The following is a 16724-nucleotide window of genomic DNA, read 5'->3' on the forward strand; positions in this document are numbered from 1 at the left end:
GTAAGATAAGACGGGCACCCTCCACTTCCTGGGGGCTTCCCCTATACCCCTTCCCTTCCTGGCAGTGTTGATGTTGGTTGCCATGACAAATGGAAGGGCAAGATTGCTAAGCCCTGAGCAGCTGAGCAGTGCTGTGATGCCCAGAGACAAACTCTGACCCTGTGTTTCTGCACTTGCCCTTGGGGATGCAGGGCTAGGGCATGTCCTAGGCTGGCCAGATTCTGTAAGCTTTTGGTTTGGACACGTTTGAAATTAGGTTAAAGTCAGCATCTGGCTATAGTGGGCTCCAGAGAGAAAAGAACACAGAGGAGCGTGTGTGGGAGGTGTAGGGAGGAGGAGGAGGCACATCCCAGCAGTGGGTCCTGGCAGGAGACCTCAGGCTGGCCCTCTGGAGAAAAGCCCCAAGTCTATAATAACAACCAGCTGTCAGAGTCACCTCCTTTGATTGATTGATTGAAATGGGGTCTCACTATGTTGGCCAAGCTGGTCTCAAATTGCCTCAAGCGATCCTCCCGCCTCAGCCTTCCAAAGTGCTTGGGGTTGTGGCCGGGTACGATAGCTCATGCCTATAATCCCAGAACTTTGGGAGGCTGAGGCAGGAGGATCACTTGAGGTCAGGAGCTTGAGACCAGCCTGGACAACATGGTGAAGTCTCTACTAAAAATAAAAAAATTAGCTGGGCATGGTGGCACACACCTATAATCCCAGCTACTTGGGAGGCTGAGGCAGGAGAATCACTTGAACCCGGGAGGCAGAGGTTACAGTGAACTGAGATCATGCCACTCCACCCCAGCCTGGGTGACAGAGTGAGACTCCTCAAAAAAAAAAAAAAAAAGTGCTGGAGTTACAGGCATAAGCCACCATGCCTGGCCTTCCACCTCCTTCTTACATATGACTGCTTAGAAAGAAAGAAAAAAACTCAAACATTTACAGATATGCAGATATGCCCAATCTTTTAGGCTCTAAGTGAGGAGTAGGCGGTAGGATGTTAGGGGTGGACTGGTAGAACAAAATAGGCCTTGTTCCTGCAGGTGCCTTGGAAAAATCGAAGATGAAAGACCTTGCATTATTTCCTGGGGGTGTGAGCCAGCCTTGTTCTTGTTTACCGTTGTCAACTCTGTGCACAAAGCTATTTATGAGTCGGTTGTAACGGATACAGGAAATATGAGCTTCTGAGCCTCTCCCTGTTGCTTTGTTTCCTGCTGCCTAGGTGGGAAGTCACGACCTGACCCTTGTTAACCTTCACCTGGCAGCCCTGACCCTCCTGGGGAGCGAGAATCCCAGCAAGAATCACAGTGATGGCCACCGGTTGGCGAGCTTTGCACAGACCCTACAGGAAACCCTGAAAGGTAGGACATTGTCTTTTGCTGTGGCTCGGCCACTGTTTTGCAGAGCAGCAGGGCTGCCTCTTCTGAGCCATCTCTGACCACTTGGGCTGGCTGTTTGTCAGCAATGTGAGTCGCGGGTACAGGGGACAATCAAACCTCTGGCATCTCATGGAGCCCAGCTGACCCTGCACGGCCACATCTGTGCCTCTGTGGACCTAGCATATGCGTTCCAAGCTGTCAGCTCTGTGGCTTTTTAGCCTCATTTAGATAGAAAGGATTAGGGGGGAAGAATATAAGTGATGATGCCCTTCCCCGAAGACAGCTCATCCTGGGACCAGCTGCCTCGGGCATCACTCCGGTGGTGCCGCCTGCAGATTTGCATGTGCTCTTCCTGTGAAAGAGAGACGGGGGTGACAAGGGGAAGTGGTAAATTGCTGATGATTGGTGAATTGAGTTTTTCTCTCTGGCGGGATACAGAGCATGTTGAAGAAGCCCTGAACCTGTCAGAAATGCTGGATTTTAATCTTGTAGGACCTCAGGCAAGCCACCAAACCACTTCAGGCCCCCATCTGATGGGGGACAGTACTCATCTCATAGCAGTACCCAGAGGGCTAAGTAACAGTGTCTGCAGCAATACCAAGCACATAGTAGGGACTTCATGTACATGAGTTGACTCTAAAACATGAGAAGAATTAAGAGAACACTGAAAAGAGCAGAATTCTGGCTAGGCATGGTAGCTCATGCCTGTAATCTCAGCACTTTGGGAGGCCAAGGCGGGAGGATCACTTGAGCCCAGGAGTTCAAGAGCAGCTTGGGCAACATAGTGAGACCCCCTCTCTACAAAGAACGAAAAAAATTAGCCAGGCATGGTGGTACACATCAGTAGTCCCAGATATTCAGGAGGTTGAGGAGGGAGAATCACTTGAGCCCAGGAAGTCAAGGCTGCAGTGAGCTTTGATCGCACCACTGTACTCCAGTCTGGGCAACACAGCAAGACCCCATCTCTTAAAAAAAAAAAAAAGGAGCTGAACTCCAGGACAAAGGGGGGCTATGCCCCAACTAATATAGATGGTTTTCTGCACTTGGTTTACCAAAAGAAAAGGTTGACAAGGCTGTGAAGACTGTGATCTTATCCATCTGGCTTGATTTTTCAGAACACTGACCTTGTCTAGGTGAGTTTGTAGTTGGAGGCTTGGAATTCTCTTCTATCTTTTGAGTCTGGACCAATATTCTCTAGCTTTCTAAGACTTCCTCGTTAAACTGGCCCCTCAAATTGGGAGATTCATGAAGATTTTACTACAAAAATATTTCAGTCAAACTGTAGGCTCACATTTCAAAAGATGTATGTATGTATGTATGTATATATGTATTTGAATTTGCATTTCTAACAAAAAAGATTTTTTACTGTGGTAAAAAATATGTAACATAAAATTTACCATTTTAATCATTTTACATATTCAAGTCAGTGCTACTAATGTATTGACATTGTTGTACAAACATTACCACCATCCATCTCCAGAACCTTTTCGTCTTTCCAAACTGAAGCTCGGTACCCATTCAATGATATCTCCCCATGCGCCCCTCCCTGCAGCCCCTGGCAACCAGCATTCTACCTTCTGTCTCTGTGATTGTGACTACTCTAGGTGCCCGATATAAGTAGAATCATAATATTTGTCCTTTTGTGTCTGGCTTGTTTCACTTAGTATAATGTCTTCAAGGTTCATCCATGTTGTAGCATGTGTCAGAATTTCCTCACTTTTTTTTTTTTTTTTTTTTTTGAGACGGAGTCTCGCTCTGTCGCCCAGGCTGGAGTGCAGAGGCACGATCTCGGCTCACTGCAAGCTCCGCCTCCCGGGTTCACGCCATTCTCCTGCCTCAGCCTCCCGAGTAGCTGGGACTATAGGCGCCCGCCACTGCGCCCGGCTAATTTTTTGTATTTTTAGTAGAGACGGGGTTTCACCGTGTTAGCCAGGATGGTCTCGATCTCCTGACCTCGTGATCCACCCGCCTCGGCCTCCCAAAGTGCTGGGATTACAGGCGTGAGCCACGGCGCCTGGCCAGAATTTCCTCACTTTTTGAGGCTGAGTAATATCCCACGTGCATCCATCCACCATAGTTTGTTGCTTATCCATTCATCTTCTGATAGACACTTGGATGGCTTCCACCTTTGTCCTGTTGTGACAATGCTGCTGTGAACATTGATGTGCAGCAGCTTTTCTTTTGAACCAGGACATGCCGTGACCAACGTTCTACTTTAAGGATGAGTCCTCAGGCTAAAAACAGTCAGAAGATGCTCTATCCAAGAAGCAGCTGTGTGGGACATTGTCCACCTGTAGTTAGACTCTGATCTGTAAAATGGACAACTTGATAGCTTGTCACATCTGTGGACATTACTATTGTTCTTGATCTCAAACTTTATGTGGAAGCAGAAAGGAAAGATGCCAGCTCATAACTTCTTTGACAGCCTTAGGCAGTCACCATCCCCCCACCCCACCCCTGGTATCCAGGGAGTAGTCAGGATTTTGGCAGAAAACCTTGGGCAGGCTATGTTCCAAATTGCCAAGGTACTATTGACCCACAGCCTGGCTTGGCCTTGACTCGTCCGAGTAGGGACAGTGACTCATGCTGCCTGTGTCCCCTGCTTGTAACTAGTACCCAATTGTTAACTGGTGACACTCCAGACCCAGGGGTTCAGGAAGCAATTCAGCCTGCCCAGGTCTAACAAGGGTAGACAAGTCAGCAGAGAGGTTCAGCTAAAGCAAAGACAAAGCCTTCATTCCACAGCTTCTATCAGAGCAAACAGAACCAATGTGGTTAGCAAGCTCTGGGCCTTTCTGCCTTTGTCTGGAACGTGCATGCAGGCTGATGTCAGTGGGGATATGCCAGTCCCCTAGTGGAACCTTCTTCTCTCAGACCTCACCAGGACTTGGGGACAGGGTCTCCCTCTGTGAACTGAGCAAGAGTGAAACAGGGTGTGTAGGAACTCTTGACATCTTGGCAGATGGTCCCTCAGTGGGTACTCGTTCCTGTAGTTGTCACTGGCGTTTTATAAATCTAGAGACTCTCTGAGGAAGTCAGCCCACAGCGTTCTCCCCTCACTGCTGGGAATCAAGGGAGTGACAAAGGAGCCCAGCCCAGGTGGGTGGCTTTTTAGGAAGATAACTCAGGCTCCTGCGCATCTACCTGTGGATTCTCAGAAGCAACAACTGCCTTGATGTCATCACTGACGCGGATTCAATCGGAAGAACGTGAGTTGTAAGAAATCCGATGTGCTCATTCAAAAAGGGAACCGTTGTCACTCCTGAAGCTACACAGAGCTGGCTCTATTGACCCTTGACACCAGCGTCTCTCCTGGCTTTAGAATTGTCTTTTTCAGCCCAGACCTTTGCAGGCCTGCATCCCAACGAAAACCTCCCTCATTATATGGGAACTTTGTTTTCTTTGATATTCAATGAATGTAGCATCTTTCTCTTTGTCCCTTTCCAAATCAAACTGCACCCTAATTCTGGGACATTTGTGGTTCCGCTTGTCTGTTGCTCACATATTTATTGAGTGCCTGCTGATGCACTTGGTGTCGCAGTGGACAGCAGCCACTTCCGTGTGGTCTTCCATCCTAGCCCTTTGTGATGAGCCCTGGATTTGAGGCCTGGCCTGGTGACTTTGGACAAACCTTCCCACCTCTGGGAGCCTGTTTCGTACCTGCAGAAGGGAGATGGTAACAGCACCTGCCCCATGGGTTGTGGCTGTTAAGTGCGGTGCTATCGAGGAAGTGGTCAGCACAGTGCCATGAGTATTATTCAAGCTGGCACTGATTTCTCCATGGTGTGGGTGGCCCTGCAGGAGAGGCTTCCTTCCATCCCACCCATTGTCCTCACTCCTCCTGCAGGAGGGCGCCATCTGCAATGCACATGCGCCCTCTGGTGGTGGCCTGAGTGGCTTCCCTTCAGATTCCTTTCCCTGCAGTTGTTATTACGGAAGCACACCCGTGGCCAGGAAAAAAAGGTTTGCCAAGTGTCTTGGATACATTTATGACTTCGTTTATGAACTGCTTTCCCTAAAGCCTCCTTCACAAGGTGTGGCAGAAATGCCACCTCCTGCTGTGGGACAACAAGGGTCAAGCAGAGCCCAGGGGAATCCCGCAGAGCCCAGCTGCGGGGCCAGTGTTCTTTCAGGATTTCTACTCGCTTTGCTTGGAAAATACTTCATAACTATCCTACTTCCTCTAGGGTAAATCAGACTGTGGGAGAAATGTCTAAAATGCTTTAGGAGAAAACCTTTCCCCCTTGGCCCTGAAATCACTTTGTAGTTCTTTTGCACACATATGTAACTTCCACTGTGTGTCTCTCCCTGACAAACTTGTGAAGCTGTATCAGGAAACTGATCAGGAAGGGGGCCCAAGCTACATGTGAGTGCCCCGTGCCAGGCGCTTCTGGTGGCTCCTCTAATCCTGACACCAACCTGGGAGGAAATGGCTTGTTCTTTCCTTTTTATAGACTAAAAGGCTTGCCCAAGGTCATGAAGCTGGGAAGTGACAAACTTCAAATTCCACACTCAGAGTCATCCAGCTGTTTTCTCTTAGAACCGGGGCTGAGAACCACTGTTTTCTTTCTTTCTTTTTTCTTTTCTTTTCTTTTGTTTTGTTTTCTTTTCTTTTCTTTCTTTCTTTCTTTCTTTTTCTCTCTTTTTCTGTCTCTCTGTCTCTCCCTCCCTCCTTGTCTTTCTCTCTCTCTCTTTCTCTCTTTTTCTCTTTTTCTCTTTCTCTTTCTCTTCTTTCTTTTCTTCTTTGACAGAGCCTCACTGCAGCCGAGGCTGGAGTGCAGTGCAGCCATGTTGGCTCACTGCAACCTCTGTCTCCCGGGTTCAAGCGATTCTCCTGCCTCAGCCTCCCAAGTAACTGGGATTACAGGCGCCCACCACTATGCCCGGCTGATTTTTGCATCTTTAGTAGAGATGGGGTTTCACTATGTCGGCCAGGCTGGTCTCAAACTCCTGACCTCAGGTGATCCCCTGCCTCAGCCTCCCAAAGTGCTGGGATTACAGGTGTGAGCCACTGTGCCTGGCCTAGAGCCACTGTTTTCTGATATTCTCCTGTGTCAGGTTTTGTTTCATTTTCAGCCCCTCTGTGACCACTCTTCCTCCTAGCTAATTTGGATTAATAAGTCGAAAAGAGGACTTGGAAGAATAGGACACAAAAGTGTCACTGTTTTCAGAGAATATGATTGTTGGTTTGTTACACCTAAAGTTAAAAAAAAAAATTATTCCCAGTAAGGGAATTAAGAAAACTGCCTAGTTAAAAAATTAAAATAAAAAATTAGTCCTTTTGATATATATCAATAGTAACCTGTGGAAATAAAAAAAATTTTTAAATAACCATTAGAGAAAATATAATGGGATAAAACAAAGATCCCATTCATAATAAAAATCAAAAATATAAAATACTTAGAAATGTGGTGGTAAAGTGAAGAAAATAATAAGACTTCAGTGAAGAATTTTTTTAATAAATACTTCAATCAATGGAGAAACATGGCAAAGTGTTCTTGGGTGAGATGTGTTGACAGTTCGAGGTACCTGTCCTTTCCATGTTTCCGTGTAGTTGACTGCACCAGATCTCAGCAGAGCTCTTTAATATTCTAGCTGTGGTTCCCATACCTGGCTGGACATGCAATCCCAGAGAGCTTCAGGAAATGCTGAAGACCAGGCCACCGGAGACGCTAAATCAGAATCTCTACAGGTGGAACTCCAATTTCTGAGAGTGGGACTCAAGCATTAATATTTTTGTGAACTCCTGATGCCCCAAGGGCTTTTTGTAGAGCTCCCCCGCTCCAACTTCAGTCAGAGAAGCTCCACTTTTACCCACTCTACTTTTGGGGCTTCCTACAGGATCTCATTTGAGAAAAGGAACACCCCCACCCCATACATTTTAAAAAGAAAAAATGTTTAGCCGGGCGCTGTGGCTCATGCCCATAACCCCAGCACTTTGGGAGGCCAAGGCGGGCAGATCACCTGAGGTCAGGAGTTCAAGACCAGCCTGGCCAACATGATGAAACACCATCTCTACTAAAAATACAAAAATTAGCCAGGCGCAGTGGCACGCATCTGTAATCCCAGCTACTTGGGAGGCTGAGGCAGGAGAATTGCTTGAACCCGGGAGGCGGAAGCTGTAGTGAGCCAAGATCGCGCCACTGTACTCCAGCCTGGGCGACAGAGTGAGACTCCATCTCAAAAAAAAAAAAAAAAAAGTTTCAAAACTTCTTATTTGAAGCACATCCATCTCCAGGATGTACTGATAAGAAAAAAAAAAAAAGTAGGAATTGATAGGTAAAGTTGCTAACATTTGAGTGAAAATAACTATGTAAGTATACACGTCTGCTCCTCTGTGTAGAGTGTCTAGAAGGGGACACAAGGAACAAGAGAACAGCCTTCTCCTCCTGCCAAACAAAGATAAGAATGTTAAAGTTAACATGAGTTTAGTTTAAAATAAAATTTGGGAATGAAAATTTCAATATCATGAGAATATATAAACATTTTAAATGAAAGAATATTAAAACATCTAGTACTCACTCAAAAATTGATCAATATGATAGAATAAAGCTCAGAAATAGAAATGTTATACAAAAAGATATTTAAGATAACAGGCCAGTATTACAATTTAGTTGAGAAAAAAAGGATTTTTCTAGAAATGATACTGGCAGAAGGGGTTAATTATTTGCATGAAAAAATAAAAGTAAATTCCAGGCAAGTTAAAGAGTGAAATGTATCATCACATAGGAGGAAGTGGGGGGAAAAAAGTGAAATGTAAGAAATGAAATGATAAAAAGAACTTAGTGGGTATTTGTTTGATTTTGGAGGCACTCTAGGAAAATTCTGCCAGATTGTACTACATTTTAAAAAAAAATGTTTTTTCTAACTTGTGTGTGCTTCAGTTTGGTCATAGACAAATGAAAAGGCAAATCACAAACTAAAAAGAAAATCAGTTCCTATATATGATAAAGGGTTGATATGTTTTTATATGGAGAGTTCATATAAATCAATAAACAAAACACTAATACCCTGTACAAATAATAGACCTATCAGGCATCGTTTCTGATGCCGTTCTCCGATGAAAGGAACCAGGGCTCCTCAGAGAAATGGCTGATGCGAGGACTGAGAAAATACACAGTATGGTAGGTCAGGCACGGTGGCTCACGCCTATAATCTCAGCACTTTGGGAGGCCGAAGTGAGCGGATCACTTGAGGTCAGGAGTTCAAGACCAGCCTGGCCAACATGGTAAAACCCCATCTCTACTAAAAATACAAAGATTAGCCAGGCGTGGTGGTCCACACCTGTAATCCCAGCTACTCAGGAGGCTGAGGCAGGAGGATTGCTTGAACCCGAGAGGCAGAGGTGCAGTGAGCCGAGATCCACCACTGCACTCCAGCCTGGGTGACACAGCAAGACTCTGTCTCAAAAAAAAGAAAGAAAAAATACGTATATACAGCATGATCTTGGAGCATCTTGTCGTGTCAGAAGGAAGTGCTCAAACAAGCAAACAAAAAAAACCTGCTGGGTGGATGTCAAAAGGACGCATGAGCCAACTGAAAGAGCTCTCAGTGACCAAAGCTGGAAATATTTCAGGAACAAAGTCAATGACATAGTACTGGATATAACTCAAGGTATACCTGACTTATACCTCATAAGTATCCATGAGTCCGTACTGATCTAATGGTTGAAAAAATTAATAAATGGGAAGAAGAGATCCATCCCTTGTGCAGCAGAATTCCAGATAACATGTGTAGATACTCTAGCCTAAAGGAGGGGGAGCACAACTTCGTTTTCTACAAATGGAAGACATCATTTTCACATATCAAATGAATGTTTTGATGAGGGATGCAGTGAGAGGAATTTCCTTAGGTTGCTGGGGAGGGTTGAAACCAGAGCAGCCTTGGAAAGCAGGCTGGCAGCATTTATCCAGAGCCTTAACAATGGCCATAGTTTTTCATGAGGACTCTCTATAGTTCTAAGAACAGAAAGCTGCCAGGTGTGGTGGCTCACGCCTATAATCCCAGCACTTTGGGAGGGAGAGGCGGATGGATCACTTGAGGTCAGGAGTTCGAGATCAGCCTGGCCAACATGGTTAAGCCCTGTCTCTACTAAAAATACAAAAGTTAGCAAGGCGTGGTGGTGGGTGCCTGTAGTCCCAGCTGCTCAGGAGGCTGAGGCAGGAGAATCGCTTGAACCCAGGAGGCAGAGGTTGTAGTGAGCCAAGATTGTGCCACTGCACTTCAGCCCGGCCAACAGAGTGAGACTGTCTCACAAAAAAAAAAAAAAAAAAAAAAATGAGATGCTCACTTCAGCATTATTTATAGCAGTGGCTACTGGGAACAGCCTTAAAAGTGACCAGCAGCAGGAAAATGGTACATTATGTGCATCAACATGATGGATGGATGGATGGATACTGTGGGCTGCCCGTTGAATGCCAGGAAGACCCAGGCTTTTCCCTTGGTCTCTTGATCTGAATTTGACCCTCAAGCAGACAGAGTACAGTTCCCAATCGAGGAGTGGCTGCTGCTTATATCTCCAACCTCATCTTTAACATCTGGCTTCTTGATACCTTGTCCTAGAGAAGTAGCCAACTGAACCTCAGGTACCCACCCCACCCCTGGGAAGCCAGGCTGTTTCTTAACTCCCTGGCCTTGCATAGGTTCCCTCTCATCCGTGTTGAACCAAGCACTTCTATGCATCCTCTGAGACCCAAGTCAGGCATTGCCTCCTCTGGGAAGCCTTCCCTGACCACCTTTCCCTGTGCTGTGTTGGTTTCAGTATGTGTGTTTGTTTTTGCACCTACTCTGTGCTCTTGTCTGTTTTCTAGTCTGTCTCTCAGAGCAGGAGTTGCATTTTATTCATCTCTGGATTTCCTGCATAGTAAGTGCCCAGTAGTATGTTGAGTTTTTGTTAAATATTTGGGTAAGACCCTTAGGTCTTTTTTTTTTTTTGGTATTAAGATTTGGAACCCATAGGCTTCAACAAGGGTGATTTTTGTCACGCTGCCCCTGATTTCCAAACGTGTTGCTGACTTACTCTTAATATTGGTGGCAGGGTGATATGCACATGAAATGTGGAAGAGTTAGGAGAGTGAGAACCATGCCACAGTACTAACCCCATGGGAGTCAAGTCAGAGAATCTCAGTCCCGTTTCAAAGGGCCACGGTCAATGTTGGGTTTTACTTCCCAACAACTCTTAAACTCATTTTCTTCCTTCCACTTCCAGGAGAAAAGGATGTCATTATCTTAGGGGATTTTGGCCAAGGGCCAGACAGCAATGACTATGATATCCTGAGGAAAGAAAAGTTCCACCACCTGATCCCTGCGCACACCTTCACCAACATCAGCACCAAGAACCCTCAAGGCTCGAAGTCTCTGGACAACATCTGGATCAGTAAAAGCTTAAAGAAGGTTTTCACAGGTGAGGCAGAACTCACTTGTCCTTTCTCCTGTTCAGGAATGGAGTGAGAGAAACATGTCTGAACTGACTGAAGTCATCTCACCTCCTCTGAGGCATACATAGGATTGTGGTTTACGTGACTGTATAACTGTCATTTAATCAGAGACGGAATCCAGGAGTCCAGGCCCCTGGCAGTCCCGCGCTAAGGACCACACAGTGCTTTCCAGCCATTCTCTAATTGTTTTTGTAACTATTCGTTAATTTTATTCAAATATACCTCCTGCTTCTTAGATTTCTAAATCCTCATTTTTCAAAGTGAAAGGGGGTGTGACAAATAATTTTGGAACACCCACTGACCTACAGCAAGCAGATGTGTTCCAGGCAAACCTGGTTATAGATTAGCAGAGTCCTGATTCAGAGATGAGCTGATAACGTTACTTTTAGGACACTTAGTCCTCTAGCAAACATTTGTCAAACATGCAAGTGTTGTGTTGTAGGAGGCAGTGTAGGCATGCTATGAGGTGGACATGCTGTGAGGTGAACAGGTGTCTCATGTAGTGTCACAGTGGGACAGGAGAAATGCTCAGTGCTCTGCAAGGAGCAGGGTATGGGGGCGATTTCACCCTCCCTGCAGACTGGTAACCTGCTGAGTCAGGAGATAGTCAACAATATGGAAGAGACAGTAGGGTCTTTTGATGAAAGACAAGAACAGTATTTCTAAACTCTGACTGGACACTTTGCAAAGCCCCACGGATGCCTATTATACTTCAGTGAGAAATTTAAAAATAAGAAAAGTTGCAGGGCCTGGCTTTTGTTGCGAGAGAGACTAACGGGCAGCCAAGGCCAAGATCTTCAAGACTAGGACATCTAGGCTTGACTGTCACCTGCTTCTCCCTTCTCTCTTGGGGCACTAGTTTCCTGTTGTACTCTGTCATGGGAGGACCCAAATGATGAAGAAAGTGGGTCTCAGGGAGAATGACAATTTTCAAACTAGCCTCGGTTTGCAGAAATGCGCTATGGGCCAGGAAAAGAGGCCAGCCCACGGCCTTTGCAGGCTCCCAGGAAGGTGTCTATTGAAGGAAGAGAGCTGGGGAAGCTGAGCCAACAGGGCTGGAAGGAAGCTGGAAATCCTTTCAGTGGTTCCCTTCCTGTGAAGTTGCTGAGCTCAGGGAGGAGTTGCCCCTGCTACAGAACGGTCAGCAGTGTGTGCCAAAGCTCCACCCAGAATCCAGGCCCATGTCAATCCTGCACTAAGGACCACACAGTGCTTTCTAGCTATTCTGTAGTTGTTTTTGTAACTATTCATTATTTAATTATATTCAAATATACTTCCTGCTTCATAGATTTCTAAATCCTCGTTTTAAAAATACCGTTACTTTCTCATAAGCTTCTGTAATTTTTTCTTTTTTACCCTTTGTGTAGAAAGAATTTCCACCCCTAACCTCCTTAGTGTCTTTTGCTTTGCAAAACTGGACCTTTGCTTTGGACTTGGGATGTCTTTATGAGGCATCTGTCTCTGTTTTGTGATCAGATTCACAGCAGCGCGTGTATGAGGACAGGTCAGCGCATGTGCCCATGTGTATCTGGATGGACAGGAGGCCTGGCCTCTGGGTGCTTTCACTGCCTAAATGCAGAAACCCTCCTTTATGTGGAAAATCAAACTGGCCGAGACCTTTAATATGCACAGGCAAATGCACAGGCACCTTCCAGCTACCTGAGGCAGCCTCTCCGGGCACCCCGGCCTGCAGACATGCGGTGTGACCCTCCACCTGCCAATCCAGGACCCCCCGCACCCAACCCCCCATCCTGATTCCCGGTCTCTTTCCTTCCTCTCCCTTCAGGTCACTGGGCTGTGGTGAGAGAAGGCCTCACGAACCCTTGGATTCCGGATAACTGGTCTTGGGGCGGGGTGGCTTCTGAACACTGCCCAGTGCTCGCCGAGCTCTACACTGAAAAGGACTGGAGCAAGAAGGACGCCCCTCGGAACGGCAGCGGGGTGGCCTTGGAGCGAAGTGAAGCCAACATCAAGCACGAGCGATGATGACACCAAATCCATGTGTCCACCCCGGGACCCAGGAGGGCACAGCCAAGGAGTGAGCCCTGCGGGGTGACGCTTCAGGGCAGAACTGCCTTTTAATTTTTATTCTCAGAGCATCAGCACTTGAGGCCTTGCCCCACGCCTTCTCTGTGGACCATTCAGGACCTCCAGTGGGGGTGGCGTGCCAGGCGCGTACCCCACCAGGTGGGCAAAGCAGAAACCTGCTGGGAGCGGAGATGCCTTTTATCTCTGGATGCCACAGACCTGAGCGGCATTGGGCTGGCTGTCCGCTGCTGACTGGATGGCAGCACAAGGACAATATGAGCAGAGGGAGGAGAAGGGGTGCTCAGGCTGCGGGCCACAGTCCAGCAGCGCCAGAAGCACTCATTTCTGACCACCAGGCTATGACGTTCCTGCTGCGCATTACAGAAAGCTTTTAACTGGGATCAGGCACTCTGCTCAGATACATTGAGTGGCGATTTTTAGTTTTGTTTTGAAAAAATAAACAGATTAACCTGCCTCGCTGCAGTGAGAGCATGGGACAAGTCCGCAACAGCCCTCCCCCGCGCCCTCCCCCCACCCCCCAACGCGCAGTGTGTGTTTGCACCACGGCAGGTGCCTCTGTGTGGAGCTAGGGTCAAGCCCTGACCAGCTTCACTTCCCCTGCGCCTTTCATGTCCCCACCTTGAGGCCTTGCAGAGGCGCCTCTCAAGCCCCCATCAACTTGCCGGGACCTCTGTGGAGCCTCTCTGTCATCTCCCCTTCCCAGCCCTCCTTCATCCCCTGCCTCCTGCACCAGCCTGGCTTTTGCCTGGAGCACTATTTGTTTAGTTCTCTTTGCAGGACAAGAATTCTCTCAGGGTGGTATCACCTCCTCCCTCCTCCCCACTCACTCCAGTTTTTAGCCCGGAGCCTCCTGTGGTTGACTATCAGGAATGTGTGCTGTCAGGATACATAGGAAGTTAGACCTTAGGGTATCATGGAGAGTGCCCCTGCTAGTGGCTGGAGGTAGGGACAGTTGGTTGTGGGGCTGGAGAGAGGTGGTGGGGAGGAAGCGAGGATGCGTGCCTGCCGCTAGGCATCTGCATCCCCGAGCCCAAGCCAGGAGGGATTTCCCTTAGGCAACACCATCCCAGGGAGATCTGCCACAATTCGGGTTTCACAGCTGAAGACGCTGAGGCTTAGAGAGCTCGACCTCCTCAAGGTCACACCACTGGGTAAATAGAGGGGATGCAGACTCAGGTTTTGCTGTGTGCTCACATTTCAACTTTATGCTTAACATGAATGGAAAAATATGAAAGTAAATAGTGAAAAGGTGAGTTATGAGCTTAGATTACCTAGATTATTCCAGCATCCCATGGAAGCTGAGGACTTATTCCGCTTTCCACACCGAACACTAAATGTGGACCAGTATCAAGAACCCTCCTGTCCCCATGCAGTGTAAACCCAGTGCCTTCTCTGACCTGGAGCTGATGGGCCGTGAAGGGGGCCCATTTTTCCCCAAAGGCCATCCTTTTGGGGCCACCTGGCTCCAAGGAGCATCACTGGTTTTGGGGACGGGAAGGGAACCCTCTTCCAGGAGCTCTAAGAGTACTTGGGAATCAGTTGTGTCCATTCTGAGGTCTCTCCAGTGGGAGGGCGGCAGCTCCTATCCCTGGGTTCAGGTTGTGCTTCTGGAAGCATCGAAATGGGATGTCTGAGCCTTGAGGAAAAGCAGCAGGGTTAGCATTAAAGTCAAGAGGGGCAGCTCAGGATGCTACCAGGGAGCACATCGTTTCTGGTGCCTCATCTAAAGGTAAAACCTCCCCTACGTTCACCAGCCGGATGTCCCAAATCCCTTTAGCCAGATTGCTTTTTGCAACCAAAGCTGTGGACAGAAAAGCCTCCTTAAGTGAGCTGAGGGGACAGGAAATCCAATCAGATGACCTTTGTGTTCGTAACCGGGCTTGAGCCAGAGGCTGGGGAGCTGAGTCCCAGCCAAACCTCACTGGCCCTTTTGCTTTTCACGCCCAGGGCTCAGTGGCCCAGGAAGTGTGCTGGGCAGCCTGTTCTTACTCCATCTCAACCCACTGGGTGTTGGCTGTTTTTGGTTTTAGTTGTTGTTTTGTATTTTGTTGTTTTAATAGGCTTTATTTGTAAGAGCAGTTTTATGTTTACAGAAAAATTAGGCACAAAGGGATTCCCATATCCCTCCTCTTCTTTGCATATTTCCCCCTCTAATTAGCATGTTGCATTAGCATGGCACTTTGTTACAACTGATGAACTTGTATTCATTATTATTAGCTACAGTGTTCATAGTTTATATTAAAGTTTACTCTTTGTGTTGTACATCCTATGGGTTTTGACAAATGTAGAATGACATGTATCACCATGCTACAGAATCATTGAGAATAGTTCCTCTGATCTAAAAATGCCCTTGTGGTGGGGCATGGTGGCTCGAGCCCGTAATCCCAGCACTTTGGGAGGTGGAGGCGGGCAGATCATTTGAGGTCAGGAGTTCGAGACCAGCTTGACCAACATGGTAAAACCCCATCTCTACTAAAAATACAAAATTTAACCAGATGTGGTGGCGCATGCCTGTAATCCCAGCTACTTGGGAGGCTGAAGCACGAGAATTGCTTGAACCTGGGAGGTAGAGGTTGCAGTGAGCTGAGATCATGCCATTGTACTCCAGCCTGGGCAACAAGAGCAAAACTCTGTCTAAAAAAAATACCCTTGTTCTCCACCTATTCACCCATTCCTCCCTCCCACTAACCCATGACAATCACTGCTCTTTTCACCATCTCCATAGTTTTGTCTTTTCCAGGGTGTCATTTGGTTGGAATTATAGAGTATGCAGCCTGTTCACGTGAGCTTCTACCCCTAGCCACATGCATTTAAGGTTGCTCTGTGTCTTTCTGTGGTCTGATAGCTCCTTTCTTTTTCCTGCTGAGTCATGTTCCGCTGTGTGGAATTGACCTGCCTCCCTTGGATTGTTTCTGTGCCTTCCCCGGAGCTTCCTCTCACCCCAGCCCTAGCTCCACCCACAAATGTGGCATCTCTGAGTCCACCTCTTCCATTCTCCCTCTCCATTCTTTTCTTGCTTCTCCATCTTCCAAGATTGTCTGAGAAGGGGCCTAACTGCGAAGGACTTTGTTGGAGAAGCCAAGGGAAGTCCCCCGCTGCTGAACCGGGGTTGGGAGGGGAAGAAGGGATTAAGTACAAGAAAAGCTCATACAGTGCCACAGGCGCTGACTAGGAGCCCATGGCATTCTCCCTGCTCTCCCTATCATAGGAGAACTGCAGGCAGCCAACTGTCCCTTCCAGGCCCCAGTGGAACCTCTCTCCTCTCCTGCCCATTGTCTACCACAGATCAGAGATGGCTCTTTCTATGTAGGGGTGGGGACCCAGCCATCTCTATCAGCTCTGCCGGCACTGCAGGGGTGACTGACTAGAGGCGGGAAGCCCTCCTGGGCCTCAAATAACTAGGCCCAAGCTTTGACTCCCTCATGGCTGCTCTAGGGACTACAAGGGAGGACACGGGCTTGGCCTTTCCTAAAGGGCTGCTTTCTTTCGAAGTCAAGGGGATGCTATTTTCTTCTTTGTGTTTCTTTGGTTCTGACATCAGAATTCTCCTCAGTGCAGATGACATTGCCCTCTGGAATGGGTGAGAATCCTAACACCTGGGTTTTCGGTTCTGCCCAGCGTGGCTTAAGTCTCTACCTTAAGTGAATCTCACCTGAGACAGCTACAGGGTTTGTTTTCTGGGGAAAGGAATTAATGACTTGAACAGCACTCACGGGTCTTAAACTTAGCATACAGTTTCAAATAACCCATGCCCCCACTTATTGACCCCTTACTGTTCTAAGCACTTCATACTTTAAACTGACTTCATCCTCAGAACAGTGCAATCAAGTTGGTCGTATTATCTTTCTTCTGTTCCTTTCACAGAGGAGGA

General features: G+C 47.4%; 1 protein-coding gene across 1 annotated transcript in view; it reads left to right on the plus strand.

Moving 5' to 3' along the window:
• Window positions 1-15115, plus strand: part of EEPD1 (endonuclease/exonuclease/phosphatase family domain containing 1) — a 145919-nt gene extending 130804 nt beyond the window's left edge. The window contains exons 6-8 of the mRNA XM_004045309.5: window positions 1211-1349; window positions 10576-10770; window positions 12591-15115. Coding sequence (XP_004045357.1) covers window positions 1211-1349; window positions 10576-10770; window positions 12591-12790 — 534 coding nt within the window. The 3' untranslated portion in view covers window positions 12791-15115. The remainder of the gene's footprint in view (window positions 1-1210; window positions 1350-10575; window positions 10771-12590) is intronic.
• The last annotated feature ends 1609 nt before the right edge of the window (window positions 15116-16724 follow it).

The sequence above is a fragment of the Gorilla gorilla genome, chromosome 6 (genome assembly GCF_029281585.2).
Source record: "Gorilla gorilla gorilla isolate KB3781 chromosome 6, NHGRI_mGorGor1-v2.1_pri, whole genome shotgun sequence".
Lineage (NCBI taxonomy): Eukaryota > Metazoa > Chordata > Mammalia > Primates > Hominidae > Gorilla > Gorilla gorilla.